Source organism: Oncorhynchus gorbuscha, unplaced genomic scaffold (genome assembly GCF_021184085.1).
Source record: "Oncorhynchus gorbuscha isolate QuinsamMale2020 ecotype Even-year unplaced genomic scaffold, OgorEven_v1.0 Un_scaffold_849, whole genome shotgun sequence".
In the NCBI taxonomy this organism is placed as follows: domain Eukaryota; kingdom Metazoa; phylum Chordata; class Actinopteri; order Salmoniformes; family Salmonidae; genus Oncorhynchus; species Oncorhynchus gorbuscha.
In genome coordinates, this window is record NW_025745839.1 from 19,432 (window position 1) to 35,251 (window position 15,820).

Sequence of the window (15,820 nt, forward strand, 5' to 3'; positions counted from 1 at the left end):
GTCTTTGGCTTCGCTGTCCTCTCCGCCTGTCTTTGGCTTCGCTGTCCTCTCCGCCTGTCTTCGGCTTAGCTGTCGTCTCCGCCTGTCTTTGGCTTAGCTGTCCTCTCTGCCTGTCTTTGGCTTAGCTGTCCTCTCTGCCTGTCTTTGGCTTCGCTGTCCTCTCTGCCTGTCTTTGGCTTAGCTGTCCTCTCTGCCTGTCTTTGGCTTCGCTGTCCTCTCCGCCTGTCTTTGGCTTCGCTGTCCTCTCCGCCTGTCTTTGGCTTCGCTGTCCTCTCCGCCTGTCTTTGGCTTCGCTGTCCTCTCCGCCTACTCTTTAACCTGCCGACCGGGTTGTGGCATCTTCCTCTTGCCGGTCTAGCACGTCCATGTTAGCGTCGGTGGCACTGGTACTAGTACTAATAATACAGAATAAGTCGGTTAGCTTTTTATATTTACTTGCATTTGAGTGAAGACTTTTGACTATTTTGTCTCTTAACTTTTCATCCCCACCCTTACGTTTTTTTACTCTGCTTTTCCGTTTTCTATTGTAGCTAGTTTTCAAGCTGTCAGTGTCAATGTGAGTGTGAGCGAGACAACAGGGGCGGGGCTAAGGGTTGCATAGACATTCGTTTGGAATAGACCAACGGGCCAGGAGGAAAGGGGGTTGGCCCGTGTCGCTCAACCTTCTACCAACTTTTTTATTAGGAGTAAAAAATGTATAAGGCAGGCGGCCCACCGGTCCAGAGGTTGACCAGCCCACCGGTCCAGAGGTTGACCAGCCCACCGGTCCAGAGGTTGACCAGCCCACCGGTCCAGAGGTTGACCAGCCCACCGGTCCAGAGGTTGACCAGCCCACTGGTCCAGAGGTTGACCAGCCCACCGGTCCAGAGGTTGACCAGCCCACCGGTCCAGAGGTTGACCAGCCCACCGGCCGGTGGCCAGTCCGCTACTGTCCTGGTCTGAATCTAACATAGATTTATCCCCTGTTCTGTCTGTGCATAGTGCCTTGCCTGGCTGTAACAGGAGCATATTGAAGCCCTCTCACGTACCCATAACACTGTCACTCTGTGATGATGGGGGGGCTTTTTAAGGCCCCTCAGCCCAGCCCTCTGCCCCTAATGCATTCTAATGCTGCTCATTACAGTGACATCTCTCCATAAATAATCATCACTCCTTCTCCAGATACAGAAGAGAGACAGAAAGGGAGAGAGTGATTTAGTATCTGACTCCACCAACCGTCAATTAGCTTGTCAAAGACACAAATCTAATCAACTGCTCATCCCGCTAATGAAAAGAGACCCATCATCTCTCTCTCTCTCTCTCTCTCTCTCTCTCTCTCTCTCTCTCTCTCTCTCTCTCTCTCTCTCTCTCTCTCTCTCTCTTCTCTCTTTCTCTCCTCTCTCACTCCCGCCGTCTCTCTCTCCTCCCTGCTAGATGGAAAAGATCCATAATGCATTGCAGTGTCTGTTAATTGCATGCATTGTGTTGCAGTAGATTGTTCCCACAGGGTTTCCCTATTCCATCACCACATCAGCAGGGGACAGACTATATTATTTCAGGACCAGTGACAGTTAGTTGACGTACTGTCTATTATGAACTGCGGCCGAGCCAGTCATGCAGTGAGATAACACTGCCCCTCCCTCCACTTTATTTTCCTATTGGCTGGCGGTTACTTTTTCAGCGTCTCTAATTGGACAGCACTGTATCCGTATAGCAACACCAACCCACTGAACTCATCATAATAGACCCAATCTACCAAGGGTCTGGCATACCTGATAACTCACTGTATTCTGATCATGTCTCGATGTTTGTAGATAGGGATATGAGCTAAGTTGTCAGTATTCACAACTGTCCCTAAATAACTAGCTAAATAGATATGGATGACCATCAGACGCTGTTTCTTTCTCTCTCTCTCTCTCTCTCTCTCTCTCTCTCTCTCTCTCTCTCTCTCTCTCTCTCTCTCTCTCTCTCTCTCTCTCTCTCGAACTCTCTCTCACACGCACACACACACACACACACACACACACACACACACACACACACACACACACACACACACACACACACACACACACACACACACACACACACACACACACACACACACACACACACACACACACACACACACACACACACACACACACACACACACTTTGGCGACTGTACCTCCATTCCCCTGAAAGGGGCCCTAGCCTGTCAATGAGGAATACCCTCCACAGAGCATTGATAATGAGACCTCTAACCCTAGTGGGAGATCCCTATTTGGCAGGGGAGAATGACACAGCACAAAGCTATTAATTAATGATAGCTCAGCTTTCCCATTGGGACCTGGAGGTGCTTTATTTGGCAGAGATGGATTGGAGGTCCTGGACAGTGTGTCCATTTCATACATTCAGCATCTGGCCTCTGGGACAAACACTATTAGGGGCCAACACTAATCAATCTGTTAAAACTTGGATGTCTGCTACAGTGGAACATCTAACAGATCAATATATTAGGTGATCAGAATAACTGTTGACACCTCCCAACTCTCTTTTATGAGTTAATCATGCTGTGTGTAGACCAACTCTCCTTTATGAGTTAGTCACGCTGTGTGTAGACCAACACTCCTTTATGAGTTAGTCACGCTGTGTGTAGACCAACTCTCCTTTATGAGTTAGTCACGCTGTGTGTAGACCAACGCTCCTTTATGAGTTAGTCACGCTGTGTGTAGACCAACTCTCCTTTATGAGTTAGTCACGCTGTGTGTAGACCAACGCTCCTTTATGAGTTAGTCACGCTGTGTGTAGACCAACTCTCCTTTATGAGTTAGTCACGTAGACCAACTCTCCTTTATGAGTTAGTCACGCTGTGTGTAGACCAACTCTCCTTTATGAGTTAGTCACGCTGTGTGTAGACCAACTCTCCTTTATGAGTTAGTCACGCTGTGTGTAGACCAACTCTCCTTTATGAGTTAGTCACGTAGACCAACTCTCCTTTATGAGTTAGTCACGCTGTGTGTAGACCAACTCTCCTTTATGAGTTAGTCACGCTGTGTGTAGTCCAACTCTCCTTTATGAGTTAGTCATGCTGTGTGTAGACCAACTCTCCTTTATGAGTTAGTCATGCTGTGTGTAGACCAACTCTCATTTATGAGTTAGTCACGTAGACCAACTCTCCTTTATGAGTTAGTCACGCTGTGTGTAGACCAACTCTCCTTTATGAGTTAGTCATGCTGTGTGTAGACCAACTCTCCTTTATGAGTTAGTCACGCTGTGTGTAGACCAACTCTCCTTTATGAGTTAGTCATGCTGTGTGTAGACCAACTCTCCTTTATGAGTTAGTCACGTAGACCAACTCTCCTTTATGAGTTAGTCATGCTGTGTGTAGACCAACTCTCCTTTATGAGTTAGTCATGCTGTGTGTAGACCAACTCTCCTTTATGAGTTAGTCACGCTGTGTGTAGACCAACTCTCCTTTATGAGTTAGTCATGCTGTGTGTAGACCAACTCTCCTTTATGAGTTAGCCACTCTGTGTGTAGACTGTTCAATCTCTCTCTCTCTCTCAACACAACCAAACACTGGGTTGCACACACCTAATCCCTCATATGAGATCTGCCCGGGCATTGCCTTGGCTGCGGCTCGCGTGATGACCTCACCCGGCCAAAACGGGGCGAGCACGGGGAATAGCTTAATCTAATTGGCTGGCAGCAGATATCGTTGGCTGGCGTTATCATGCGCCATTGGGAAGCTTCCTCATGACAGCCATGCTGAGTGGGTTTTTAATCAGGACCGGTTAACAAGCCCTCTAACTAAGACCCTACACACTGCCCTGGAGATAGCACTGTACTGCTTCTGATCCAGATTAAGTTTGCGTCCCAAATGCTACTCTCTGGTCCAAAGTAGTGCACTATATATAGGGTGCCATTTGGGATGAAGCCCAGACCCTTGTCTTTTACACCAAAGTCAGATGAATTAGGAATATACTGTAGAGTTATCATCGTGTGAAGGAGAGGGGGTTTCATGCTCAATGCGTGGTGGAGACCTTAACGCACTGCATTATGGGCCTTCTGACTAATTGGGCTGCATGGAGAGACAGACAGCTGCTGTCATTAATATAGTTATCATCAACACTGTGTCATTCAGAAAGATTTATGACACTAGGTTTTTGACTGTAAGGCTAATAACAGCAGCGCTGCTAAACACCATCATAACCAATTGGATCCAGAATCTCCTCTCCCCTGTAGCAGTTCCCCAGGTCAGGTCGTTGCTGCAAATGACAACATGACCTGGTAAAGTAAACTCGTAGGAAGTTGGCGTCACGACGCTAAGCTATCAGTCTATTGTTGTTAATAATAAGTCTCTCTTTTTCCCAGATCACTCCGCTGCGGGGGCCTCGGGAAGGGGGCACCCTAGTAACCATCCGGGGGGAGAACCTGGGCCTGGACTTCAGTGAGATCCAGGGGAACGTCAGGGTGGCCGAGGTGGACTGTACCCCCGTCCGCGAGGGATACATCCCCGCAGAACAGTGAGTACACGGTCAGGGTCATTCCAAATCACAGGCTGACCACAGACCCCGGTGCAAACTCTTAGACACAAGGTCATCTGAGGCACACAGTCACTACTGAATCCCAGTCACGTTCTCTCTGACCGCACCTCAACCACAGAACAACTCCTCAGGCAGAGGGTCATGGGATTCAGTGAGCCTGAGAGAGTGTGACTGGGGGGTGACTAAAGCACTAAGCAGAAACAAGGTGTGCTGTACAGTCAGTCACTAAGATACCAGAGTAAGTGGAGAGGCTTGGTGGAAGGTCAAAGTCACATCTCAAAGTTGGCATTTAGATTGTGATGTGTTTGGACAAGAGAAAGGCCACGTCGGATCATAACAGACCACCCTAATTGAGATTTCACACACACACACACACACACACACACACACACACACACACACACACACACACACACACACACACACACACACACACACACACACACACACACACACACACACACACACACACACACACACACACACCTTTATCAAGTGAGCTCTCCATTGAACTCCACTAGACAGTTTGCTGCAGTGCTGTTGTGTGAGATCATTCTGCTGTGCAGCACTGATTTTAAACCATCAGGCAGAGAGGGGCTTTATGAGAACCCACCTAATCCCAGGTTAAGACTTGAATATAATAATGTGTTATCTGGCAGGGATTTGGAGGCCCCATGCTGCCAACTCCCTGCCAAAACCTCCATTCATATTCATATGACCTTAACAAGCCTTCCTCCTCTATTCACTACCTCAGCGTTCCTATAGAGAAGGGCTGGGGAAGAAATGTGTAAGTGTGAAGGGCCCGGTGTGGTGAGAAGCCGCTTTAAACACTTTCAGCAGTTTGAGTTCATTTGATGTGTGGCACTGACCTGTCGTTGTGTTAAATGTGTGGGTTAGACCAAAATGTCTATTCTGTATTAAAATCATGAGAATGAGAAAGAAGAAATGAAGCAATGCTGTGTGTGTGTGTGTGTGTGTGTGTGTGTGTGTGTGTGTGTGTGTGTGTGTGTGTGTGTGTGTGTGTGTGTGTGTGTGTGTGTGTGTGTGTGTGTGTGTGTGTGTGTGTGTGTGTGTGTGTGTGTGTGTGTCTGTACATAACTGCATTGTAGAAGCATAATGAATCATCAACACTTCCTCCTGTTTGTAGGATAGTGTGTGAGATGGCGGTGGCAACGCCGAGCCAGTTCGCCAACTACGTGGAGGTGTGTGTGGGGGGTGTGGGGGTCAGAGAGTGTCCAAAAGAGTTCAGGGCCGTATACTCCAAGTACTACTACTTCGTGGTGAGTAGTGTCTGTCAGACCAACAGATATTGTAGATGTGTGTGTCTGCCATATGAAACATAGAGAACATACTGTATATTTTTTATATGGTTTATTTGGTTGGAAAAAGTCATTATAGAATATAGATTATAGAATGTATGTAGTTCACTTAGTTAGTGATCTAGCAATATCTAGGCTATGTAATTGATTTAATTCTGCAGACCCTGTTGTTTTTATGTCTCACTGTGTCCTACGAGCTGTACTCATCACTTCCCTACATAGAACACTAGTGTGAGGAGACAGGCAGTTCTTAATGTCTCCAGGGGGAAAATGGACCAGGAAGGGTCTTATAATCTGCTTTCTATATATACGCACACACACACACACACACACACACACACACACACACACACACACACACACACACACACACACACACACACACACACACACACACACACACACACACACACACACACACACACACACACACACACACACACACACACACACACACACACACACACTCTCCCCATGTACACACTTTATCAAACATTAAGAGCATGTCTCTCACCCACTGAAATACAGCCTGATCGTTACCAATATGTGCTTATTTTATGCAGCGATATCAATTTAACACACACACATTAAGGGGAGCTTTATTTCTTAACAGGCCCATATAACAGGATTACATCATGTTAGGTTAGATGTCGTACCATGAAAATACACTGATTATAAGATTATTATGAGATTATTATGAGATTACGACAGAGCAGATAAACTGTTGCGAGATTTATACTTCAACTCCTCTGCTTGTTCCTGTTCTGTCCTCTCACTGCGATGTGATTGGTTGACATGATTTTTATAGATGCATCTGATTGGACGATCTTTGACCTTGACCTTTGATCCCTAGGTCACCAGACTGATCAGCCTGAAGCCCAGCCGAGGGCCCGTCTCCGGGGGAACCATCGTCAACATCACCGGTAGCAACCTGGACGCCGGGAGCAACGTGTCCATCATGTTCAAGGACCAGAAGTGCACCTATCACAGGTGAGCAGGCAGGAGGGGCTAATCAGATTATTGGCCAATAACATTATCTATCACAATTATCTCTGAGTCTGATCTGTTTGTCACTCAAGAGAGGACCAGGAACATTGATTTTCGTACACAGTGAGAGAGCAAGAGAGCGACAGAGCGAGAGAGCAAGAGAGAGAGATAGAGAGAGGGGGGAGGGGGTTTCACGTTCGGGCAATCAGATTATCTATCACATCTATTCACATATATCTCTGAGTCTGATCTTCTGTCATTCAAAAGGCGATCGGCTGTGCATGTTGTCATCCTCTGGCCCTGTGGTGAAAATCTATAGCGACATTAAGACTTCTGAAAGACTTCCTGATCCCTAATCAATAACGTCTATAAAAACTAGACCGTGCCAACGGCTTCCCCCAATAAAGCTAAAGGACGAGATCCCTGCTGGCTGCCTGGCACAGAGATGTCTTGAGGAAAAAGCCCAAACATTCCTGGGTTTAGAAAAGTGTCTTTGATTCTACTGTTGTAATTGTTGATTTGAAGAAGGATTCTGGGAAGTTTTCATGTGAACACCTGGTGACATTTCCCCTTCATTGTTATATTCAGGTGCTCCGTAGTCTAGTCCATTATCATAACGTCAGCTACATTGTCGCATAAGTTGGTTCCAGGTCACAGTTGTACTTTCAGGTAGTAGTAGGGCAGACCGGTGAGACCATTAAGGTAAAATACTTCTCTCTCTCTCTCTCTCTCTGCCATAGGAGGGGCGGCCAGTGGATCACGTGTCGCTCCCACGCCTCGCTGCAAGGATATGGAAACGTCAGTGTGTCAGTGACGGTGGACAAGGCCCGCATCCAGAAAGACTTGAAGTTTGAGTACGTGGAGGACCCCACTATCATCAAGCTGGAACCTGAGTGGAGCATCTTCAGGTGAGACGACAGGGGAGCAGGAAATGGGACCATTGGGGAAATGATAAAAGCCAATCATAAGTGTGTTACCAAGCAAGCCATGGTGGTGCCGCTCTCCCCTCTCTCTCTACCACAGTGGGCACACACCTGTGACTGTGACCGGCACCAACCTGGACATCATACAGAGCCCCCTCATCAGAGCCAAGTACAACGGTCGAGAGACGGTCAACGTGAGTAGAACATGGTCAATGAGAGGTCACACCTCTAACCGACGGTCCAGAGACGGTCAACGTGAGTAGAACATGGTCAATGAGAGGTCACACCTCTAACCGACGGTCCAGAGACGGTCAACGTGAGTAGAACATGGTCAATGAGAGGTCACACCTCTAACCAACGGTCCAGAGACGGTCAACGTGAGTAGAACATGGTCAATGAGAGGTCACACCTCTAACCAACGGTCCAGAGATGGTCAACGTGAGTAGAACATGGTCAATGAGAGGTCAAAGACACCTCTAACCAACGGTCCAGAGACGGTCAACGTGAGTAGAACATGGTCAATGAGAGGTCACACCTCTAACCAACGGTCCAGAGACGGTCAACGTGAGTAGAACATGGTCAATGAGAGGTCACACCTCTAACCAACGGTCCAGAGACGGTCAACGTGAGTAGAACATGGTCAATGAGAGGTCAAAGACACCTCTAACCAACGGTCAATAGCCTCAACCCTTTACACACTCGTGCGAACTAAGGTCAAATCCCCACAGGAAACCAATGAAAATCCTCCAGATATGTTTTCCAAGTCTGGAACGGATAGCGATGTATGGACAAGGAATGCACTCCCACAGCAGAGAGACAAAAAGGTTGTATTACAGTAGATTCCAATAACAGAGAAAGCCCTGTTTCTCTGTATCCCTCCACTCCAGACAGAAAGCCCTGTTACCTGTATTCCTCCAACCCAGAAAGAAAATCAGTTTCCCTGTCTCCCTCCAACACAGAAAAAGAAAGTCCTGTCACCCTGTATCCCTCCACCCCAGACAGAAAGCTCTGTCACCCTCTATCCCTCCACCCCAGATTCTGTTTCCCTGTATCCCTCCACCCCAGACAAAATCCCTGATCCCTGTATTCCTCCACCCCAGACAGAACATCTGTTTCCTGTATTCCTCCACCCCAGACAGAACATCTGTTTCCCTGTATCCCTCCACCCCAGACAGAACATCTGTTTCCCTGTATTCCTCCACCCCAGACAGAACATCTGTTTCCCTGTATTCCTCCACCCCAGACAGAACATCTGTTTCCCTGTATTCCTCCACCCCAGACAGAACATCTGTTTCCCTGTATTCCTCCACCCCAGACAGAAATCCCAGTTCCCTGTATTCCTCCACCCCAGACAGAAATCCCAGTTCCCTGTATTCATCCACCCCAGACAGAACATCTGTTTCCCTGTACTCCTCCACCCCAGACAGAACATCTGTTTCCCTGTATTCCTCCACCCCAGACAGAACATCTGTTTCCCTGTATTCCTCCACCCCAGACAGAAAGCCTTGTTTTCCTGTATCTCTCCACCCCGACAGAAAACAAAAAGATCATGAGTTTCAACATGAGGTGAACCATACATAAACCAAACTATCAGATTCCCCCTGGAACCACAGTACCCATGGGAGTTCCCTAACCAGCCCTGAGATCTGATCTGAGGTCTGATTGAAAGGCATGGGGAGAGACAAAAGGCAGTAATGCTATCTTCCTGGTCCATCGAAGAGACCGCCACCGTTCTGCAGCTGTGCTCCAATAGAATAAGCGTAGGGAGCCATTGTTGCTCCAAGTACAGATGGCCGCACTTCAAAAGCCCCCTTGAATCAAAACCCTGTATATTCGCCAAGTTAATTTGCCACGTCCCAATTTCTCATTTTCGACTATGATCTTTGCAATCATTTTGATACTGCCTGGGCGATATTTATATATAACCATGCTTGTTTTGAAAATACTTGTCCGCTTCCCCACTATCTGGCCAATTCACTCTCACACACACAAACACACAGCGTTCTCTGCAGTTACAGACGTGTGACGCAGGCGCCGACACCGGGTCAGCCGCACCCCCCATGATTTGTCTGGTTTGATGTACCGCCGTTGTGAAGAACCAATTAAAATGACAGGTTTTGCTCAGAGGGGGATTTGTTTGCGTGGCGGACCGTGTAGCAGAGGTTACAGTGGAGATGTGAAATGCCTCAGAGAGATTCTCCAGGTGGGAAAGTTTTGCTAGAGGCACTCATTGTGTGTTCTGCCACCTACCACACTGTTGATTTTCTCCAAGTCGTAACAAGAGACAGAATATTAAAGAGAGAGAGAGATATAGTGGGCCAGAGAGAGAGAGCTACAGAGAGAGAGAGATATAGTAGCCTAGAGAGAGAGATACAGAGAGAGAGCTACAGAGAGAGAGAGAGAGATAGTGGCCCAGAGAGAGAGCTACAGAGGGAGAGCTACAGAGAGAGAGCTACAGAGGGAGAGATATAGTGGCCCAGAGAGAGAGAGAGAGCTACAGAGAGAGAGAGAGATAGTGGCCCAGAGAGAGAGAGAGCTACAGAGAGAGAGCTACAGAGAGAGAGCTACAGAGAGAGATATAGTGGCCCAGAGAGAGAGAGATCTACAGAGAGAGAGATATAGTGGCCCAGAGAGAGAGAGCTACAGAGAGAGAGAGCTACAGAGAGAGAGATATAATGGCCCAGAGAGAGAGAGCTACAGAGAGAGATATATAGTGGCCCAGAGAGAGAGAGCTACAGAGAGAGAGATATAGTGGCCCAGAGAGAGAGAGCTACAGAGAGAGAGAGATATAGTGGCCCAGAGGGAGAGCTACAGAGAGAGAGAGCTACAGAGAGAGAGATATAGTGGCCCAGAGAGAGAGAGCTACAGAGAGAGAGAGATAGTGGCCCAGAGAGAGAGCTACAGAGAGAGAGATATAGTGGCCCAGAGAGAGAGAGATATAGTGGCCCAGAGAGAGAGAGCTACAGAGAGAGAGATATAGTGGCCCAGAGAGAGAGAGCTACAGAGAGAGAGAGAGATATAGTGGCCCAGAGAGAGAGAGCTACAGAGAGAGAGAGATATAGTGGCCCAAAGAGAGAGAGCTACAGAGAGAGAGCTACAGAGAGAGAGCTACAGAGAGAGATATAGTGGCCCAGAGAGAGAGAGCTACAGAGAGAGAGATTTAGTGGCCCAGAGAGAGAGCTACAGAGAGAGATATAGTGGCCCAGAGAGAGAGAGCTACAGAGAGAGAGATATAGTGGCCCAGAGAGAGAGATATAGTGGCCCAGAGAGAGAGAGCTACAGAGAGAGATATAGTGGCCCAGAGAGAGAGAGCTACAGAGAGAGATATAGTGGCCCAGAGAGAGAGAGCTACAGAGAGAGATATAGTGGCCCAGAGAGAGAGAGCTACAGAGAGAGATATAGTGGCCCAGAGAGAGAGATATAGTGGCCCAGAGAGAGAGAGCTACAGAGAGAGATATAGTGGCCCAGAGAGAGAGAGCTACAGAGAGAGATATAGTGGCCCAGAGAGAGAGAGCTACAGAGAGAGATATAGTGGCCCAGAGAGAGAGAGCTACAGAGAGAGATATAGTGGCCCAGAGAGAGAGCTACAGAGAGAGAGATATAGTGGCCCAGAGAGAGAGAGCTACAGAGAGAGATATAGTGGCCAAGAGAGAGAGAGCTACAGAGAGAGAGATATAGTGGCCCAGAGAGAGAGAGCTACAGAGAGAGATATATAGTGGCCCAGAGAGGGAGCTACAGAGAGAGATACAGTGGCCCAGAGAGAGAGAGCTACAGAGAGAGATATATAGTGGCCCAGAGAGAGAGATATAGTGGCCCAGAGAGAGAGACCTACAGAGAGAGATATATAGTGGCCCAGAGAGAGAGAGAGAGCTACAGAGAGAGAGATATAGTGGCCCAGAGAGAGAGAGCTACAGAAAGAGAGAGAGATATAGTGGCCCAGAGAGAGAGAGCTACAGAGAGAGATATAGTGGCCCAGAGAGAGAGAGCTACAGAGAGAGATATAGTGGCCCAGAGAGAGAGAGCTACAGAGAGAGATATAGTGGCCCAGAGAGAGAGAGCTACAGAGAGAGATATAGTGGCCCAGAGAGAGAGCTACAGAGAGAGATATATAGTGGCCCAGAGAGAGAGAGCTACAGAGAGAGATATAGTGGCCCAGAGAGAGAGCTACAGAGAGAGAGAGCTACAGAGAGAGATATAGTGGCCCAGAGAGGGAGCTACAGAGAGATATACAGTGGCCCAGAGAGAGAGAGCTACAGAGAGAGATATAGTGGCCCAGAGAGAGAGAGCTACAGAGAGAGATATATAGTGGCCCAGAGAGAGAGATATAGTGGCCCAGAGAGGGAGCTACAGAGAGATATACAGTGGCCCAGAGAGAGAGAGCTACAGAGAGAGATATAGTGGCCCAGAGAGAGAGATCTACAGAGAGAGAGATATAGTGGCCCAGAGAGAGAGAGCTACAGAGAGAGAGATATAGTGGCCCAGAGAGAGAGAGCTACAGAGAGAGAGATATAGTGGCCCAGAGAGAGAGAGCTACAGAGAGAGAGATATAGTGGCCCAGAGGGAGAGCTACAGAGAGAGAGCTACAGAGAGAGAGATATAGTGTCCCAGAGAGAGAGAGCTACAGAGAGAGAGGTATAGTGGCCCGGAGAGAGAGCTACAGAGAGAGAGATATAGTGGCCCAGAGAGAGAGCTACAGAGAGAGAGAGATATAGTGGCCCAGAGAGAGAAAGATATAGTGGCCCAGAGAGAGAGAGCTACAGAGAGAGAGATATAGTGGCCCAGAGAGAGAGAGCTACAGAGAGAGAGAGAGATATAGTGGCCCAGAGAGAGAGAGCTACAGAGAGAGAGAGATATAGTGGCCCAAAGAGAGAGAGCTACAGAGAGAGATATAGTGGCCCAGAGAGAGAGAGCTACAGAGAGAGATATAGTGGCCCAGAGAGAGAGATATAGTGGCCCAGAGAGAGAGAGCTACAGAGAGAGATATAGTGGCCCAGAGAGAGAGAGCTACAGAGAGAGATATAGTGGCCCAGAGAGAGAGAGCTACAGAGAGAGATATAGTGGCCCAGAGAGAGAGAGCTACAGAGAGATATAGTGGCCCAGAGAGAGAGAGCTACAGAGAGAGATATAGTGGCCCAGAGAGAGATATAGTGGCCCAGAGAGAGAGACCTACAGAGAGAGATATATAGTGGCCCAGAGAGAGAGAGAGAGCTACAGAGAGAGATATAGTGGCCCAGAGAGAGAGAGCTACAGAGAGATATAGTGGCCCAGAGAGAGAGAGCTACAGAGAGAGATATAGTGGCCCAGAGAGAGAGAGCTACAGAGAGAGATATAGTGGCCCAGAGAGAGAGAGCTACAGAGAGAGATATAGTGGCCCAGAGAGAGAGAGCTACAGAGAGAGATATAGTGGCCTAGAGAGAGAGCTACAGAGAGAGAGATATATTTGCCCAGAGAGAGAGAGCTATAGAGAGAGAGATATAGTGGCCCAGAGAGAGAGAGCTACAGAGAGAGAGATATAGTGGCCCAGAGAGAGCTACAGAGAGAGAGATATAGTGGCCCAGAGAGAGAGAGCTACAGAGAGAGATATAGTGGCCCAGAGAGAGAGCTACAGAGAGAGAGAGCTACAGAGAGAGATATAGTGGCCCAGAGAGGGAGCTACAGAGAGATATACAGTGGCCCAGAGAGAGAGAGCTACAGAGAGAGATATAGTGGCCCAGAGAGAGAGAGCTACAGAGAGAGATATATAGTGGCCCAGAGAGAGAGATATAGTGGCCCAGAGAGAGAGAGCTACAGAGAGAGATATATAGTGGCCCAGAGAGAGAGATATAGTGGCCCAGAGAGAGAGCTACAGAGAGAGAGATATAGTGGCCCAGAGAGAGAGAGCTACAGAGAGAGATATATAGTGGCCCAGAGAGAGAGCTACAGAGAGAGAGATATAGTGGCCCAGAGAGAGAGAGCTACAGAGAGAGATATATAGTGGCCCAGAGAGAGAGCTACAGAGAGAGAGATATAGTGGCCCAGAGAGAGAGAGCTACAGAGAGAGATACAGTGGCCCAGAGAGAGAGAGAGAGCTACAGAGAGAGATACAGTGGCCCAGAGAGAGAGAGCTACAGAGAGAGATACAGTGGCCCAGAGAGAGAGAGCTACAGAGAGAGAGATATAGTGGCCCAGAGATAGAGAGCTACAGAGAGAGAGATATAGTGGCCCAGAGAGAGAGAGCTACAGAGAGAGAGATATAGTGGCCCAGAGAGAGAGAGCTACAGAGAGAGAGATATAGTGGCCCAGAGAGAGAGAGAGCTACAGAGAGAGAGAGCTACAGAGAGAGAGATATAGTGGCCCAGAGAGAGAGAGCTACAGAGAGAGAGAGCTACAGAGAGAGAGAGCTACAGAGAGAGAGAGCTACAGAGAGAGATACAGTGGCCCAGAGAGAGAGCTACAGAGAGAGATATACAGTGGCCCAGAGAGAGAGCTACAGAGAGAGATACAGAGAGAGATATATAGTGGCCCAGAGAGAGAGCTACAGAGAGAGAGATATAGTGGCCCAGAGAGAGAGAGCTACAGAGAGAGAGATATAGTGGCCCAGAGAGAGAGCTACAGAGAGAGAGATATAGTGGCCCAGAGAGAGAGAGCTACAGAGAGAGATATATAGTGGCCCAGAGAGAGATACAGTGGCCCAGAGAGAGAGAGCTACAGAGAGAGAGCTACAGAGAGAGATATAGTGGCCCAGAGAGAGAGCTACAGAGAGATATACAGTGGCCCAGAGAGAGAGCTACAGAGAGAGATATAGTGGCCCAGAGAGAGAGAGCTACAGAGAGAGATATAGTGGCCCAGAGAGAGAGAGCTACAGAGAGAGATATAGTGGCCCAGAGAGAGAGAGCTACAGAGAGAGATATAGTGGCCCAGAGAGAGAGAGCTACAGAGAGAGATATAGTGGCCCAGAGAGAGAGAGCTACAGAGAGAGATACAGTGGCCCAGAGAGCTACAGAGAGAGAGCTACAGAGAGAGAGATATAGTGGCCCAGAGAGAGAGAGCTACAGAGAGAGAGCTACAGAGAGAGCTACAGAGAGAGAGAGCTACAGAGAGAGATACAGTGGCCCAGAGAGAGAGCTACAGAGAGAGATACAGAGAGAGATACAGTGGCCCAGAGAGAGAGAGCTACAGAGAGAGAGATATAGTGGCCCAGAGAGAGAGAGAGCTACAGAGAGAGAGAGCTACAGAGAGAGAGATATAGTGGCCCAGAGAGAGAGAGCTACAGAGAGAGAGAGCTACAGAGAGAGAGAGCTACAGAGAGAGAGAGCTACAGAGAGAGATACAGTGGCCCAGAGAGAGAGCTACAGAGAGAGATACAGAGAGAGATACAGTGGCCCAGAGAGAGAGCTACAGAGAGAGATACAGAGAGAGATATATAGTGGCCCAGAGAGAGAGCTACAGAGAGAGAGATATAGTGGCCCAGAGAGAGAGAGCTACAGAGAGAGAGATATAGTGGCCCAGAGAGAGAGAGCTACAGAGAGAGAGATATAGTGGCCCAGAGAGAGAGAGAGCTACAGAGAGAGATATAGTGGCCCAGAGAGAGATACAGTGGCCCAGAGAGAGAGAGCTACAGAGAGAGAGAGCTACAGAGAGAGATATAGTGGCCCAGAGAGAGAGAGCTACAGAGAGATATACAGTGGCCCAGAGAGAGAGAGCTACAGAGAGAGATATAGTGGCCCAGAGAGAGAGAGCTACAGAGAGAGATATAGTGGCCCAGAGAGAGAGAGCTACAGAGAGAGATATAGTGGCCCAGAGAGAGAGAGCTACAGAGAGAGATATAGTGGCCCAGAGAGAGAGAGCTACAGAGAGAGATATAGTGGCCCAGAGAGAGAGAGATACAGAGAGAGATACAGTGGCCCAGAGAGAGAGAGAGCTACAGAGAGAGAGAGCTACAGAGAGAGATACAGTGTCTTGCAAAAGTATTCATTCCCTTTGCTTTTTTCCTATTTTGTTGCATTACAACCTGTAATTTAAATAGATTTTTATTTGTATTTCATGTAATGGACAAAATAGTCCAAATTGGTGAAGTGAAATGAAAAAAATATATTGTTTAA

The 15,820-nt window shown here is 48.1% G+C and overlaps 1 protein-coding gene across 1 annotated transcript in view; it reads left to right on the forward strand.

Moving 5' to 3' along the window:
* LOC124020539 (plexin-A4-like) overlaps positions 1 to 15,820 on the forward strand; it is a gene marked incomplete at its 5' end in the record, with an annotated part of 67,489 nt that overhangs the window by 12,261 nt on the left and 39,408 nt on the right. Inside the window, 5 exons of the mRNA XM_046335777.1 lie at positions 4,338 to 4,489; positions 5,658 to 5,790; positions 6,683 to 6,819; positions 7,557 to 7,724; positions 7,840 to 7,933. Coding sequence (XP_046191733.1) covers positions 4,338 to 4,489; positions 5,658 to 5,790; positions 6,683 to 6,819; positions 7,557 to 7,724; positions 7,840 to 7,933 — 684 coding nt within the window. The remainder of the gene's footprint in view (positions 1 to 4,337; positions 4,490 to 5,657; positions 5,791 to 6,682; positions 6,820 to 7,556; positions 7,725 to 7,839; positions 7,934 to 15,820) is intronic.